Source organism: Gavialis gangeticus, unplaced genomic scaffold (assembly GCF_001723915.1).
Source record: "Gavialis gangeticus isolate Ggan-Ray unplaced genomic scaffold, GavGan_comp1, whole genome shotgun sequence".
In the NCBI taxonomy this organism is placed as follows: Eukaryota; Metazoa; Chordata; order Crocodylia; family Gavialidae; genus Gavialis; species Gavialis gangeticus.
In genome coordinates this window covers 67,662,032-67,680,024 of record NW_017728993.1, presented here as the reverse complement: position 1 = coordinate 67,680,024, position 17,993 = coordinate 67,662,032, and the positions used below count along the sequence as shown (strand labels likewise).

At 45.2% G+C, this 17,993-nt stretch overlaps 1 protein-coding gene across 13 annotated transcripts in view; it reads right to left on the bottom strand.

Moving 5' to 3' along the window:
- DNM3 (dynamin 3) overlaps positions 1 to 17,993 on the bottom strand; it is a 414,896-nt gene that overhangs the window by 327,715 nt on the left and 69,188 nt on the right. For all 13 annotated transcript variants that reach the window (XR_002094736.1, XR_002094737.1, XM_019501942.1 and 10 more), the window contains exon 2: positions 10,627 to 10,700. Coding sequence is in view for 11 of the 13 variants with exons in the window: in XM_019501942.1 (XP_019357487.1) it covers positions 10,627 to 10,700 (74 nt within the window). In the remaining 2 variants the exon portion in view is untranslated. The remainder of the gene's footprint in view (positions 1 to 10,626; positions 10,701 to 17,993) is intronic.

Sequence of the window (17,993 nt, the reverse complement as noted above, 5' to 3'; positions counted from 1 at the left end):
CAGCTGGAGGCAGCTGTGCCAGCTGCCTGTGTAGTCTATGGCCAAATCGCCGAATCTTTTGCGAATTGATTCGGATACTTCGAATCGATTTGGAGCTTTTAATTGGTCTCCCATTCAATTCTGATTCGGAGTTTTGGTCCCCAAAATCGGGCTGAATCTCCTCTGAATTGAATCAGCTACTGAAGTTTCACACATCCCTAGCAGCCACCCACGTAATATAGGTTGCCACTCCTGCATCTCCATTTGGGAAATGCTGGGTCTTACCCTGTACACGGGCCTGGTGGCAACATGGTGGGGCTACTCGTGGCAGGGTAGTTTCTAGAAAATACCACACTGTTGCAACCTCCAGAGTACGCACATCAAAACACTAGTCCCCACTGCCTGGTAGGTACTCCTTGGTTGGAGAAAGGACACCACCCTGATAGAAATGTTCCTCCACTGAGGCATTAGGCAGGAGCAGCAGCTGTAATCTGTTTCTTTCTGGCAGAAGCTACAACAATTGAGGCACTGAACTTCTGGACTCAGTCTGTCCTTTAGATTCTGTCTTGATGGTCTGGAAGGGGGAGGAGGGTGATAGTTCTAGTGCAGCCTCCACTCCTTCATGCTCTTGCCTAGGTGTACATCCTGAAAGTCTTAGCGTGATGGTCACACAGACCTCTTGTACATACACCATGATCCAGAGGATCAATGGTTGCCAAGTCAAAATATATATATTTACACTTCCGTGCAAAGGAGAAATATGTATTTCTCCTTCACTTGAAGGTGTAAAGAAAGGTGGACATCACTGTACTCCTTAAATGCCTATCCCAGTTGAACACTAAAGGGAGAAGGAATGAGAGAATTACATACTGGAGAGTCTATTCATGGTACTGGGGAAACTAACGTACCATTCTCTATTTAATTTGATTCATAGCACATTAGAGAAGTATGGACTTGATCAGATCAATTCAGCACAGCTCCTGCATGAAAAATTGTGCTTCTCTAGCTTGTTATAGCTTTGGGTTTCTTTTATTTTAAATTTATGAAATAAGTAAAGGTGACCCAATTTAGTTAAAGCTGCTTTAAAAAACAGTACTGGAAAAAAAATAAAAGTACAGTGTACTCTACCAAAATGTACAGCCTTGGGGCTAAAAAAAAAAGATACAAAAAAAAGAAAAAGCTGTGAGCTCCCCTGGACTTTGCACTTATCCAAATGTAAACCACGCTGAGAGAGCACAGAGCACTTTGTGTTGTGATATTAGCAAGCCTTCAGTTAACAAACTCCCATCATTTGCAAGACTTCTAATAGCAACCCTGAAACTGACTACTAGAAGCATTGAAAATGACAGAAGATAATCAGTACACACACCGCTTTGTACTTAATAAGTACTGCTTACAGAATTAGTTAATAGTGTGATAATAGTGGTGTTAATGGTGTGATAGTATCAGTCACAAACCAAATGGCTACTATTATTTTCATGTTATATGTTGGTTTGGTGGTTACTATTTCATAGATTTCATAGACATTAGGGTTGGAAGGGACCTCAGAAGATCATCGAGTCCAGCCCCCAGCCCAAAGGGCAGGAAGTCAGCTGGGGTCATAGGATCCCAGCAAGATAAGCATCCAATTTGCTCTTGAAGGTGTTCAATGTAGGTGCTTGAACCACCTCTGATGGCAGGCTGTTCCAGACCTTGCAGGCTCGGACCGTAAAGATATTCTTCCTTATGTCCAGCCTGAAACTGTCTTGTAGTAGTTTATGACTGTTCAACCTCGTCATCCCTTGGGGCGCTCTGGTGAACAAACATTTTCCCAGATACTGGTGGTCACCCCTGATAAACTTATAGGTGGCAACCAGACCACCCCTGAGCCTGCACTTTTCCAGGCTAAAGAGCCCCATGGCTCTCAGCCTGTCATCATAAGGTCTGTTTTCCTGACCTCTGATCATGCGCGTGGCTCTTCTCTGCACTCTCTCAAGCTTTTCCACATCCTTTTTGAATTGTGGAGCCCAAAACTGGATGCAGTACTCCAGCTGCGGCCTCCCCAAGGCCAAGTACAAGGGGAGAATGACGTCCCAGGATTTACTTGAGAAGCATCTATGGATGCAAGCCAGCGTTTTGGTCGCTTTACTAGTCGCAGCATCGCATTGCAGGCTCATGTTCATCTTGTGGTCAATGATGACCCCCAAGTCTCTTTTTCCATAGTGCTAGCCAGCATATTAGAAGGATATTATTAAAAGCCTTGAAAATAAGGAGACATAACAGTCTTGAAACAATTAAGTTGCAAAAATTTAGCACTCAAAAGCTGAAACACACAAGATTTCAGGTTACTGTATTTCAAAGTATATAGGTCGATACCATGTATAGGTTGACCCCCCAGCTTTCCAATCTGAAAGGTAAGGATTTTCATAGGCACAGTGTATAAGTTGGGGCTGGCAGTGCCACTCATGGGAGATGGGGCCGTGCCAGCTGTCCCCTGCGAGGCACAGGATAGGGAAAGGGAAAGAGACAGGGACTGGGACAGGGACTGGGCTGGACTCAGCTAGACTCAGTGCTTGGCTGCAGCAGCGCCATCTCCTGTGAGCGGCGCTGCCAGTGTTGTTCACAGGGGATGAGGTTGCACCAGCCAAGTGCCAAGCCCAGCTGAGCTCAGCCCTGTCCCCGTCCCCATCCCTGTCCCCTGTGAGCAGTGCTGGGCTCACAGGGGATGGGGCTGCTGCAAGCAGTGCTGCCAAATGCTGAGCCCGACACTGCTCACAAATGATGAGGCTGCGCCCATCGGGCACCAAGCCCAGGCCTGTCCCTTGCAAGTAGCACCAGGCTTGGCATTCAGCAGCACCGATCGCAGCAGACAGGGCCAGGCTTGGCACTCGGCTGGTGCAGCCCCACCCCCTGCGAGTCCAGCACCGCTCACAGGGGACGGGGACAGGGATGGGCTCAGCACTCGACTGGCACAGCCTCATCCCCTGCAAGCAACACTGGCCGAGCTCCAAGCCCACCCCTGTCCCTGTCCCCTGTGAGCAGCACTGGGCTTGGTTCTCAGCTGGTGCAGCTCCATCCCCTGCAAGCAGCACTGGCACAGTGTATAAGTCAAGTTTGATTTTTAAGACACAAAAATTGGGCTTCAAAACCTGACTTACACATGGTGAAATATGGTACTTATGCCACCTTAATTTACCCTTATCTTGTATATATGAATTATGGAATTCTTTAGGTACTTGAACACTTGGGGTGCTGGCAGACATGAAAAAACCCCTCAAAACAGCACTTTATAGGAAGAGGAAGCACAGCACCCAGCTCCACAGTATCTGTACAGACTGCACTTCAGTGGAGCTTTTTATCTAACAGCTGATTGAATCAGCTTTATTTAAAGTGCCAAAAAAGCCCCACTGATGCACCCAATCTACATAGATTTTGGGCGAGTAATCTCAAACTAAGGTAATTCCTCTTCTGGGCAGGAGCTGTGCTTGGTGCAGGGGCATGCTGAGCTGAACGCTAAGCTCTCTTTTTCATGTCTGTAAGCAGCTATATTGCTTTTCCAGGGGAACCCTCCCTTATTCACTGTATGGGATGGAAGGTGGAATGAGTCAGGAAGAAAGCAGGTGTCTGCAGGACTACTGCCTCATTTGCTGCAGTAGTTGGAAGATGCATAGCAAATAAGAAAGGGACTCAAGGAAGAGAAAAGAGTATTTTATGATAAAGGCAGCTCATTATCAAAGAGAACCAGACTCTATCCTTTCCCCTATGAACATAAGAATTATCATGCACCTTTGTTCCAAGAATTTGTCCAAACCTTTTTTGAATCTGGCCTAACTGTCAGTTTCCAAAACATCTTGTAGCAGTAAGTTCCACTCTTTAATTACATGCTGTGAGAAAAAAAAAAGACTTCCTTTTGTTAGTTCTACTAGCTACTAGTTTCATTTCATGACTCCCAGTTATTGTACTGTGAGAGATAGTAAATAATAAATCTGTTTACTTTGGTCTTCACCATTTAGTATTTTGTCAACCCTTATCATGTCCCCTTCAAACATCTCTTTTCTGAACTGAATAGGCCTAGCTTCCTTAGTCTGTCCTCATATGAAAGCCTCTCCACACCACTAATGGTCCTCATTGCTCTTCTCTATACCTTCTCTACTTCTATATCCATTCTGAGGTGTGGGGGGGACTAGACCTGGGCACAGTATTCAAGGTGTGGATGCACCATACATAGGGACCAACCAAATTCATGGCAGAAGTCAAGTGCGCAGCAGCTCCTTTAATCTTGCGTGTCCCCCTGCACACACCTTGCCCCTTTCCCCGCCCTCGCTGCTGATCAGCGGAGGGCCCCGCCACTCCCTCCCAACCAGCAGGGAAGCTAAAACCAGTTTTAAACATGATGCTGTTTTTGCCTCCCTGCCAGTCAGCAGCAAACAGCCAGAGCCATCCAGGGCCCCTCAGTCTATCAGTGGCAGGAGGCAAGAACAGTGCCATATTTAAAACCACACTTGTCACCTCCCCACTGATCAGAAGCAAGCTGCAAGCAGGGGCCCTCCACCAACTGGGAAGGTGGGAGGGGGGGGAAGAGACCAGAAAAGTTAAGGGAGTCACAGCACACCCCACTTCCACCATGAATTCAGTAGGTCCCTAACTATAGATTTTTAAAGGGGCACAATGATACTTTCCATTTTGTTTACAGCTCCCTCCTTAATAATCCCTAACGTTTTGTTTGCTTTTTTGACGGCTGCTGAGCAGTGGGCTAATATCTTTAGTGAACTGTCCACAATGATTCTCACATCTCTTTCCTGTGTGGTAACAGCTAACGCAGAGCCAATCATAGTGTAAGTACAGTTTGGATTATTTTTGCCCAAGTGCATCATTTTGCAGTTCTCAACACTGAATTTCATCTGCCATGCAGTTGCCCATTAGCTCAACAGTACCAGATCCTTCTTTAATTCCTCATCATCCACTTTTGTCTTTACCACTTTGAATAATTTTGTGTCATTCACAAATTTGACCATCTTGCTACTCACCCCCTTTTCTAGACCATTTATGAATATATTACACAGCACAACTCCCAATACAAATCCCTGAGTGATCCTGCTTTTTACTTCTTTCCATCCCCAAAACTGACCATTTTTACTCATTCTGTAACAGCATTCCTGTATGACCCTAGGCACGCTGCTCAGAACAAAATTTTTACAGCTCACCATTGTGTGTTTCGACGTGAGAAACGTGATGCCAGATAGAAAGAAGAGCCAAGTGCTCACAATTACAACTGAATTTGATTGGGGTTTATGCAGTACCATGAAAACATTAAGTACTCTGAAAACCTTACGCATCTCAAGTTGGTAAACCCAAAATTAGGAGGCACTTGACAATGTTGGTCTTACTTTTTACTTATGCATAAAGCAAGATTAACAAAACTACTTAATTTCATAGAAGTGTTGGGAAGATTGAATAAATAATGCTTGTAAAGTATTCCCATTAAGAAATTAAATAACATCCAGACTATTGTACTCAGTGAAGGCCACGTATCACTGAATGTGAAAACTGAAACAAAATAATGAATTCACTAATAAATTCACCTATTCACTGAATGAGGCAAGAGTCCTATGGAAAAATTTATAGGAGATTAAATAACTAGAGATTTTGTGACAATGCATACACACAAAATGACAGGCAACTTGAATTCTGTCATTTCCTAATTTTTGAATACTTGATTTTTACAACTTCAAAATCAATCCAACTTAATTTTTTAATATAATTTAACATTTGTGGATTAAAAATGGAAGTCAACAGCTTGATGATAAAATTTGCTGATTGTTCTATGTTGCTGGTAGTAAAAATCAAGTGGATTGTGATATATGCCAGATGATTTGCAACCTACTGAGATCAGGCAGTATACTTGCAAATGATACTCCACTTAGATAAGATAAAAAATTCTGACAAAACATTTCAACTCCTCAAGTATAGTGTTGTATTCAAGGTATAGTTTTATCTTTAGCCAAACAAACACATTGATACAATAAACCTCATTTGTCCCCCTCTCACTCAGGGGTGGATCCAGTGAGATGCATACTGTGGGAGCAGGAGCCAGGGACTTCAAGTCTCCCAAAGCAGCAAGAACTCCCCAACCCTTTTGGCACCCACTCCCTTCCTCTGTGATCAGCAACACCTCCCCTCCCATTCATTTTGAGGGTTACTGACAACCTAAGCAAACAGTTAGACCGTAGAAAAATCTGTTCATTAAACTTTTCCACATTTTGGGTTTAGCCATAAGGCCGCCATCATAACAACAAGAAAATGTATAGCATGTTGTAAGGTTTAATCCAATTATTATGGACCTTGGGCTCAGGTGGGAGTGTGAGCTCGGCTGAACTCTGTGATCGTGTCTATATCACCTCTCTGCCAAGTTTGAGACCACCATCAAGAATATTCCTCCCTCCACTCCACAAATGCTCAGGCTCAGTAATTACACAGATTAGATGGTTAAGAGCAGTCCTAAGAGCGTGCCTCTGAAGTGCCACACTCCACCTAATCGGTAGGTTTAGATGTGCCCAGAGGTGAAGGCTGACTCTCAGCAGCCATCTCTGGCTCTGCAGGGAAGCAACATAGACATGACCTGCATGTACAAATGTTTTCAGTACTGGGGCCTTTATTCCTCACTGTGAACTCAATTTTGGACAACTGGCAGACAAGGTTCTTTGGGTGACTCTGATACCTTTTATTAGACCAACTTAAATAGTTGGGGAAAAAAATTCTTAGTAAGCTTTGGGTTTAAAAACCTTTCATCAGGCTGAGGAAGCCTCTGCAGTTGGTGTGTGTGCTCTTCCTGGATGGAATTAATAGTAAAGAAGCCAGAGGCTGGGCTGGTATGAATGCAAGACAGGCAGTCAGTGAAGAAAAAAACTAAGGAGTCAGTGGGTGAGAGACAGGCAGGGGGCGGCAGGGGAGGGAAGAGAGAAGGGGGATGAACATAGCAGCTAACTAGTGGAAAGGTACCTGGGGAGTCATATGTCAGGCAGGTTATAATGCATCATAAATCCAATGTCTATATTTAGTCCATGATTTGTTACACCTATTTAGGGTTGTACACCACATACTCTGAGTGTGCGTGTGTGTGTGTGTGTGTGTGTGTGTGTGTGTAAAATACTTATATATAATACACACATAGACACTAAGTGTGTGAGGCAGGCAGGCAGGCTTGTTTAACTAGAGACCAGAATGAGTGGAGAGTTCACTAGGGAATTTGTCTGGAAACTCTCTCTCTCTCCTTCCTTCACTGTAAGGTTGGTAAGAGGAAGCAGCTTAACAGGGAAAAGGAAACCTTTGGGACCAAGGAGCAGCGAACAGGCCTTCTTACAGGGGAGTTTGCTAAGGAAGGTCTGCTTGGAGAGTGGGGTAGGAAGAAGTAGGCGGTGGATTTAAGAAACCCAGAGAGATGACTGGAGGACATCACAATTCCAGGGCCACTGCCACTGCCATTTCTTCTGCTTGCACCTGTGAGGTGTCTGTCCAGTCAGGTCTGCCCTCTGTCAAGGCTTCCACCCAGATCCTGGTTTAGCACCGTGGGGACTGCGGCTTGCAGGTTCCTTCCAGTGACAGCCAGGTGGGGGAGTGTCTGCAATGTTACTGGTGCCTCCTGATGGTGACCCTCATGAAGCAAGTAACAAGTTACAGGAAGAGGTCAAAAGGCTCTGAAGCATCCTCAGCCATGAGGAGCTCATCAATTTGATGCTGGAAGAGACCTCTAGGACTGCAGAGGAAGGACTGCCAGAGGCAGCTCTGGACAAGGAAAAGGACATGGACTCCCAGGATAGCGGAAGCTTGTGACCTCTGGCAGCAAGCAGAAGTTATCATCCCTACCTGCAGCAGTTTGGCTGGAGAACATATAAGGAGAAGCATGTTCCATAAGCAGAAGAGGCCAAGCCAGGCCAGGCCTCCCAAAGGTTTGGAAGATTGAGACCACTGCCACCAAAAGAAAGTGGTGGTTGGCAACTCCCTTCTACAGGGGATAGAGGCATCCATCTGCCAGCCTGAACTGTTGTCTTGGGAGGTCTGCTGGCTGCCCAGAGCCCAGATTCCAAATGTCATTGAAGGATTACTGAGACTCACCTGGCCCTTTGATTACTACCCCATGGGCTGTTCACCCATGTGGACACCAATGATGCTGTGGTGGGTGGGGGCACAGAACAGACCCTGAGCAGATCAAAAGTGACTATATGGCTCAGGATGGTGAAGGAGACAGGAACTCAGGTGGTGTTTTCTGGATGTGTACCAGTCCATGGGTCTGAACATGATGAACCCAAGGGTGGTGAGGAAGTTGGCCAAAGTGATTGCAGAGCCACTGGCCATTATCTTTGAAAACTCATGGTGATCGGGAGAGGTTCTGAACAATTGAAAGAGGACAAATATAGTGCCCACCTTTAAGAAAGGAAAGGAGGATCTGGAGAACTATAGACTAGGCAGCTTCACCTCAGTCCCTGGAAAAATCATGGAGCAGGTCCTCAAGAAATCCATTCCTGAGCAGTTGGAGGAGAAGAAAGTGATTAGGAACAGGCAGCAAGGACTCACCAACCATGTCCACATGAGTGCGGACATTTTTTTCCCTGGGTACAAGAAGCAGCAGCATGCCTTGTCCCACTGCTACTTGTCCCTAGGGAACTCCTGTGCCACGTGCCCTCCGGTGCACAGCAGGGGTAGGGAACGCTAAGGCCAACACTGAGCTGGCCTCAGCAGCATTACTTGGGGTCCTGGAGGCCTCCTGGGGCTGCAGCAGTAGCAATGCTGCTGCTTGGAGCCTGGCAGTTTTGAGCGGTGCATGCTGCCACAGTGTGCACCACTCCGCTTTTTATTGTGTGGAGTTTTTTGGCCCTGGGATCTCCCAAGGTCAAAAAAAAGCCCACACTGCTACCTTGCAGCATGGAGAACAGCTGAATGTGAAGTATGTGTCACATACCACAGGCCCATGCTCGTCTGGACATGGCTACCAAGTACAAGTCCTGCCTGGCCAACCTGATTGCCTTCTATGATGAGGTGACTGTCCCTGTGGTTGTTGTGAGAGCAGTGAATGTGGTATTCCTTGACTTTAGCAAGGCTTTTGATATAGTTTCCCACAGTGTTCTTACAAACAAGCTAAGGAAGTACAGGTTGGATGAATGGACTGTAAGGTAGATAGAAAACTGGCTGGATCATTGGGCTCAAAGTGTAGTAATTAATGGCTCAATGTCTGGCTAGCAGCCAGTATCAAGGGGAGTGCTCCAGGGGTTGATCCTGGGGCTGGTTTTGTTCAGCATCTTCATCGACAACCTGGAAGATGGTATGGCGTGCACTCTCAGCAAGTTTGCTGATAACATCAAGCTGGGTAGAGTAGTAGATACACAGGAGAATAGGGTTAGGATTCAGAGAGACCTAAATAAATTGGAGGAGTGGACCACAAGAAATCTCATGAAGTTTAATAAGGAGAAGTCTAAAGTCCTATACTTAGGATGAAACAATCCCATGCACCAGTACAGGCTGGAGACTGACTGGCTAAGAAGCAGCTCTGCAAAAAAGGACCTGGGGGTTATAATAGACAGCAAGCTTAATATGAGCCAAGAGTGTGCCCTTGTTGCAAAGACGACTAACAGCATACTGGGCTGCATTAGTAGGAGTGTTGCCAGCAGATAGAGGAAAGTGATTATTCCCCTCTATTTGGCACTGGTGAGGCCGCATCTGGAGTACTACGTCCAGTTTTGGGCCCTCCCCGCAGTGGAGGCTAACCAAAATGGTTAGAGAGCTGGGGCACATGACTTATGAAGAGAGGCTGAGGGAACTGGGCTTATTTAGTCTACAGCAAAGAAGACTGATGTGGGATTTAATAACACCCTTCAACTACCTGAAGGATAGTTCCAAAGATAATGGAGCTAGACCAGGGGTTGTCAACTGGGGGTACGCTAGAAGGCCCTAGAAGGCAACACGCAGGCAGGCAGGGATGGGGCGCCACCATGCACTATCCCATGCTTGCGCACAGGCACTGCCCATCTGGCTGGAAGCCGGGGCTACACTGCTCTGTGTCCGGCCACTAGGGGTACACTGATCCAAAAAGTTGAGAACCCCTGAGCTATCCTGTTCTCAGTGGTGGCAGATGACAGAACAAGAAGCAATGATCTCAAGTTGCAGCAAGGTAAGTTTAGGTTGGATATTAGGAAAAACTCTCACCAGGAGGGTAGTAAAACACTAGAACAGGCTACCCAGAGACGTTGTAGAATCTCCATCCTTGGAGGTTTTTAAGACCTGGCTAGACAAAGCCTTGGCTGGGATGATACAGTTGGGGATGGTCCTGCTTTGAGCAGGGGGTTGGACTAGATGACCTCCTGAGGTCCCTTCCCTAATTTTCTATGATTCTACAATTTTAAACCCCACCCCCCAATAAATTATAGCTATACATACACACACATACATATTATATACATAGCTAACTGTTAGAACGTAGAATCTATATAGCTTTGCGCACGTTATATATACATATATACACATACATATTATATATAGCTATTATTTATTGCTGTGTATGCATGTATGTATGTTCAGCTACATATATAGCTATTCCTCTCTATACATATCTATATATCTATAGCTGTGACTTATTGCTGCATATATATTATGGAAGGGGAGAAAGAGAAATCTTACCTGCTTTGGCAGTGATAAGTTGTAAAACTAATGGTCTTCTTGTTACAATTCCAGATCCTCGTGGAAGAAAATCCCTAAAATATATAAGTGGTACATGCATGTTATAACAAAATCACTAATCACAACTGAGACAAGTCTGACAGTTACTGAATACATTTCAATCTTAGGGGCACCAGAAAATTTTTAAAGTTCTTTTCAAGAGCAGAAAATAAATGCTCATCTCTTTCTTTATTGTAATTTAAAATGTTTTTGAATGACTACAAAGAATATGCTAGATTAAGTACAGAAAAGTTCAAAATTTCTTCAGGGCAGACGCAGGCCATCACGTCACTCAAGCTCCAACACCACAACATTGAGTGGATGTGTGTGCAAGGGTAACCTTACAAAAGAGAAGGAGAATTAAAGTTATTGTTTCTCTGAAAATATACCCATGGAGAATTCGTTCCAGCCATTATCTTCAAGCCTATCCCAAAACAAAGAACATAATGATGAACACTGCCAAGACTAACTGAGGGCCAGCATCAAGGTGTACCAAGGTATTCATAATTTAGTTTCCTTTAAAGGGAGTAATAACATTAGCTCCCAAATACATGAGGCTTAAACAGGCCAGACAAAAGACAATGCTCAAAGTTTTCAGCCAACTCTAAAAGAAAATATATTTAAGTAGATGGAGGATGGAGAAGAGAACATATTTCATTAATTTGAGACAGGTTCTGTAGGACAGTGACCACAATGGATTCTTCATTAGTAATTTAATCTAAGAAAGAAAGTTGCGACAACCTTCAAAGGATATATGGGAGCTGTGTGTAAGACCCTGACTAAAAACCTCAGAGAGGTAAACTAGTGCAACCTGCCCAGCCTTATACCATGGCATGACTTAACTGTGAGACAACAAGGCTAAAATACTAACAGACTTAGATAATTACATATTGTTGCACATTAACACCCAGACACTACATGCCAACGAAGCATTTAATAACAAGTGTGCAAGGAGAGAGTGCCCAGTTTAAGCTGGTGAACACTTGTAAAATACAGTACACTGCAGTAGAAAACTGCATACAGGTAATGCAGGGAATACCTTAATAAGTGACACCTCGAAAGGAATCGAACAAAATGTTTCTTTTAGTCAGAAGTGATTCCTCCCAGGAAATGGTATAGCATATGAGAGAACTTGAGTCCAGACTAATTAGTTGGAAGCATGGGTGGATCTAGAATTTTGAAAACGAAGGTGCACATGGTGAGATGCATCACCACATATAACACAACATATTTTTCTCCAGTTAAAAAATATACTAGAAGTTCATACTACTCATATACTGAGGGCCTAAGGGCCATATTATTCAGTTTAAGACTGAAGCAAAAAAAATATATAATTTCATTGGAATCAGTTAAAAACAATTTTCAGGGCTGTGAAATAGGAGCTACATTACCAAGGCCAGCTAACAGATAGCAGAACTGCAGAACAAAAGATAGCTTGATTGGTGTAACATTAAGACCATTAAAAAGAAGAGAGGTTGTTAACACTTATGACTGAAGTGTTTAGAAGGGATCAGATTGATTATGGGTGGGCAAAATATGGCCCCAGGCTGGATTCAGCCCACCAAATGATTCTCTCTGGCCCACAGTTGCTCCTCTGAAGGAGAACTGTATCCAGCCCACCGCCTCCCTGGCTTTCAATGCTTCTCACCCTTCTCGCTTTCCTGTGTCATAGCCAGCTGCAGCAGCTCCAGCGGCCAGGCAGCCACTCCCCTCCCCTCCCCAGCCCTGCCCATCCTGCTTCCCAGCTCCCAGGGTATGCTCCAAGGCAGGGGTGCCGAGCTCCTGGCCAGGCTTTTGCCCAGAAGGCTGTCTGTGTGCAGCTCCAACCCTGCAACTATTCGCAAACCAGATAGCTCGGCCCCCCCTGAGAGTTGTAGCTCAGATATGATTCTTCCTGTTGGTGGCAGAGGAGATGCAGGGAGAAGAGGGCCAGGACCTGCAGGTTATCCAGGCCCTTCCAGGCCAACCCAGGACCTGGTAAGGGCATGGGCGCTGCTAACGTGGTGCCGTGCCATTTCTGTGTGCAGCTTTGGGCTGCGCCACATGGATGCAGCTAGAGCAGCTGACTTGGCTAGTGCCCAACTGTGGCACAGCTCCTGTCTAACCCCGACATGAGGCTGGGTGAGGCAGGAGCCATGCCAGCTGCACCTGCGGCCCAAAGCGGCATTTGAGAACACAGTGTGGCACCAGCCCAGCTGAGCCGCATGCCAGAGACTTGGGGTGGGGGAGCGAGTGCAAGATGGGGGTTGGGAGCAGCAGGTTATCCAGGCATGACCACACCAATGCTGTGCTGTTCCCTTCTTCTCAAGCACCTGGTATGCAGCCAGGTCAGTACCACATTATATTCCTGCGCACCACTTCAAGCCATGTGGGTGCAGCTGGCACAGCTCCTGCCCAACCTGGCCATGTGCTCAAGATTGAAGGTAGGGGAGGGGGTGCTGGGAGAGCTGTGGGGAGCTTGTGTGTGTGCATCTGCGCACATGTGCCTGTGGCCCTCAACAGCTCAACCAAACTCACTGTGGCCCTCCAGCGCAAAAAGCTGCCCACCCCTGAGATAGGTTATAATAAGCCATGAAGTAAAGCAACTTCCTCAGCATCCCCCAACTGGAAGTGGCAACAGCATTTCTAGGCATTTGGTTTTAAACTTTGGATGGACCAGGAATCAAAGTGGGGTACAAGTGCACCAGTGCATCCACCCTAGATCTGCCCGTGGTTTGAAGGGAGCATTCACCGGCTCTATCAAAGGTTATGACAAAATCTGGTCAGGCTTCTCTCAGACACTCCCTCACCAGACTTGTCAGGTATTCCAAATGCTGAATTCCTTCCCCTTCCATGTGCTTTAACCCTAGGGAGTTTGAAGAGAGAATCCAGATGCTCCTGCTGTCTTGAAGCCTGTTGGCACTCTCTTGCAGCAAAAATTCACTGTCTGTCAGTCACCTGCTCCTGAAAGCTAAGACCCATGATCCAATTGTCTACCCTGTGACTCATTAACTCCTCACATCCCCTCTCCCCTGGAGTTTAAGTACATCCTTCCTCCATATTCTATTAAAATCATGAACTTCTGCTTTACAGTTTAACTCTTCAAAAGCCATGTGGTAGGTATGAGCAAACCAGTTCACGCAGCAACAAATAAGCTATACAGAGTTTCTAAATTAAACATAATTTCTTACTTTAAAAGCAACCACAAGAGAATACAGATCATTAAACATCTTGAACACCATTCCCTTCACTCAAACTCCTTCAGGAGTCCAGTGTTTAGGAAGGCTGCTCTTGGTTCGCCTTGTATGACCTCATAAACTGGGGTCTCCCTTAAAAAAAAAAAAAATTGGTCTGCCACTTCCCTTCTGCTTGGTGCTTCCTGTGTAGGGGAGGCACCCTTGTTTAGTCTGTATAGTCTGTAACCCCTTCTTTTAAACCCATCCTATATCATCTGGATTTTCTGTTCACCCTTAGGTAACATTCCACTGCTCCAAACTCCAATCTCCCTTCACCTCTGCCCCCAGATCAACCAGCCCAAACTAGCTTGCTTCTGCCTCAGCTAGTGCACTGCCTCAAGCTATGGCCACTTCAAGAGCTACCCATTAATATTTAATGGATGGTTATTGATCCTGATCTGAGCTATACAAGACTGAGGTCTTGCTCACACAGATAAATACCTACATGAAAATGTGTAGTCATGATACAGCAATTTTCATAGTCTAGCAGGCTTACCTTTCAGAGCTTGGGTTGAGTCCCAGTCTTGAGATTCTGCTGTTTTGATTGGTGGAGCCCATCCACCAATCAGGAGGCAGCAAGGGAAATGAAGTCACACCCCCTTCCTGAGGGGAGGGGGAGAAGAGCTCTCCTGGACCTGACTGTAGACTGCAACAGTGTCGATCTGAAAGACTTCAGGGGCGGAGCCCTGGAGAAAATAAAAGGAGCTGCGTGCCCAGCACAAGGGAGATGCGTCAAGGAGGGAGAAGAGAGAAGAGTGGGGCTGAAAAGAGCTGATGAAAGCTGCTCAACAGGGTGAAGCAGTAGCCCAGAAGAGCCCCCTGAAGACTTCTGTTTGCGGGGAGTTGCAGACAGCTCCAGCAGTAGGCTCTCAGTGCGCAGCATGGCACAGCTGCCAGCCCCTGGGAGCTGTGAGGTGGCTTGGATCTGCAACCTTTGGCATGTGGCCACAAAGACAGTGCACAGGCCAGTGCACGGAGCAGGATCTTCAGAGCCACTTGGGCAACTCGGGTCCCCAGCCTCCACACGAGGCCAGGAGCTTGGTGCAGGAGGCGCTGCACAGAGGGTGAGAGACCCTTGGAAGCCGCTTGAGGTGGCTTGGGTCTACAGCTGCTGGCATGGGGCAGCAGCTCAGTGCAGACAACGCTGCATAGGGAGTCCAGGAGCAGACCGAGCCCTGGTGCTGTACAAGGCTGCCTGGGCCTCCAACCCCTAGCATGAAGTGAAGCACCTGCTACACACAGCGGTGCACGTGGCCCTAAGCCAGACCAGTGGCAGCAAAGTGAGGCGGCAGGAAAACCTGGCAGGGACAGAGCTTGACCTGGAGAATGGGAGGCAACCCTCCAGGACTGTGGAGTAGTAAGTAACCCTGAAGAGGGGGTCCCCACAGGGGAGGGACCCCCAGGGTTGTGAAAGGGCACCACATGAACTGGCCCTGGGTGATAAGGGGTGCTTAGGAGTCTTTGGGGTCTCCCTCTCCTTTTCTTTCCCCACACCTCCTTTCCTGTAGTGATACCTTGGGTGTGAGGCCCCTGCCCTGGCGGGCACCCAGGTAGTCTAAGGATTGTTTGTTATATTTGTAGCCTGTGCCTTATAGCTTATGTGAATAAGCTGAAGTAATAGTTTGTATATTAATAGAGTTATAAGGTTGCACAATCAACATCCTTTGTTCTGGACTGTTCTACTGTTCACTTGTATTTTTTAACAATAATTAGATAGATAGTATAGGGTTTATTGTTTTGTAAATTTGTACATATATATAAAAATCAATGTCCTTACCCTTTAATGGTTTTGTTGTAATAATAAATTTGTATATAGTTAAGTAATTGATTGACTGGGCCTGACTCTATAGGGGATGGAGGTGGCCATGGGCTGCTGTTTGCCTCCACAGCCCACTGTCCTGCCAATAATTCCCTCAATTGGAGAGGGGAGTACAAACCTGTGTACACCCAGGCTAGAATAGCAACAACTGCATCATCTCATCCACAGTTCAAAAATTGTAGTTGTATCCCTTAAAACAAGGATTTCACCTACCTCTGTATAAAGCATTAAAAGATTCACAAGAAAAAAAAAAGTCACCATACCACAAGCTTATTCCATTTGCAATCTTAATTATTTCTTGCATGTCCTTTGGAGAAACCCAAGCCATCTCAGACATGCCATCCTCAATATCAGGCTAAGCAGAGAAGCCCTATAAATATAATCCTACCATCAATAGTTCCAAGGCATCTCTTTGTGTAAAAACATACAGATTTACCAAGAAGAGCTAACCCTAACATACTGAAAGCCTAAATCTCAGGTGTTGCCAACTGCTACCAAGGTGTGCAAGGAGGAAATAGCCATTAAAAGGCCACAAGCACTGGCAGACTCATCTGACTCACTGCCATTACAAATCAGTAAAAGAATCCCTCAAGAAATCACAGAAATGGTACCCTGAGACTCCTCTAGAATAAGTGGACATGAACAGCTTTATTGTACTGTTTGTTTCATATCCTGCCTCAACAGGATGTTCTTGTGAAGTACCAGACAGGAGGTTTCCCCAAGTGAAGTAAGATGCATAGAACAAATTTCTTCCAAGTGATAGCCCCTCCTAAGGTTTAATTAAAGTAATATGATACAGAATGCATTAAAAATGTGGCCAGATTCTCTGGGAAATCGGAAATTCACACTTCAGCAGTCCTATTTTGGGTTCCCTGAAAATTCAGGTAGATATTGTTGTTTTGAGGACACTTCTACAATTATCAATAGCTAGAGACTAACTTCCATTAAAAAAGTTAGAACTATTAAGAACAATCACTCTATACCCAGGGTTAGCAACATTTTTAGGCAGAGTGCCAAAAATACCTGCAACCTCAACATGTAAGATGGTAGGCGCAGATGGTGGGGGAGCCACAGGAGGCCCAATCCTTGCTGTAGCAGCTCAGTCCCAGCTCCTTCCCCAAAGTGTATGTACCAAGCAAAATGCCTTTGCGAGTTATGCCCTGGCATGCATGCTGGCTACTCCCTATTCCTGCTCTACACTATCACATCTCATCTTCAGGAAGTGCTTACATGTACAAAGAAACAACATCCACCTTTATGTAAAATGCAAGTACCCAAAATCCTCCTTAGTGCTTGTTCAGCACCTGTCCTCATTAGCTTAGATGATTGTGGAGACTAAAGCCAGTACAAGGATAATAAGCAAAGCACACTAGTTCATTAGATCACCTATCCAAACATACCCTGTACGGAAAAGCATAACTGATTCAGATATTTAGCTTTTTGTGTTGAATCTTTGTTTAAATGAGAGAAAAGCTACACACTAAAACACTGACAGAATTTATTTAAAGGAAGGATCTGTGGTTAGTTAAAACACCTGAGATAGTTAATGGATGATAAAAATCAAGATGTACAAAAGCAGTTTTCCAAAAAACCTATCACAATTTCAGTATCTCTATGAACTATGAAAGATCTCTCAAAGAAATGCTATTTTTGATACTTCTGAATAGGAAGGCCAGTCATATTACAACTAAATTATTTTATGTATCCAAAATGACAAGAGCCATTTCCTACACTTTTAAGGGGGGAGTAGATTGTTAAGTTCATATTTCAAAGTGACTGTCTAGGTTTCAAACGGCTTTCAAAACAGAATTTTTACTAAGCAGCAAAAAGAAATGCTGTTTGACAGATGCTAGTTGTTCAGAAGAGGGACAGAGTACTCACCAACAGCAACCAGAGGCAGCAAAGCTGCCTGTCAGGTAGACAAAGGCTGACAGGTTTTCCCCACTGCTTTTCTGCCTGAGATTTAGTAGTTCCACATAAAAAGAAAATATTAAAACTTTTGCAACTGTCAAATATCCACAACTAACGTTCCATTATCAGCAAAGCTACCAGAATACAAATTGCACATAGTAAAATCTTGATAATTCACCACTCCATGGGAATTGATAATGAGGACTATTTAGCAGTACTTAGCCACTTTCAATTTTGTCAGATGTCTTGGTATGTCATGCACAATACTCGGAAAAGATTTTGTATGCTTATAAAGAAAAAAATATTTAAAACATTTCTAGTGTAAATGCATGCATTCTAGCTCCCTCTATGACAATGGTATGATTATATAAATGCTACATATA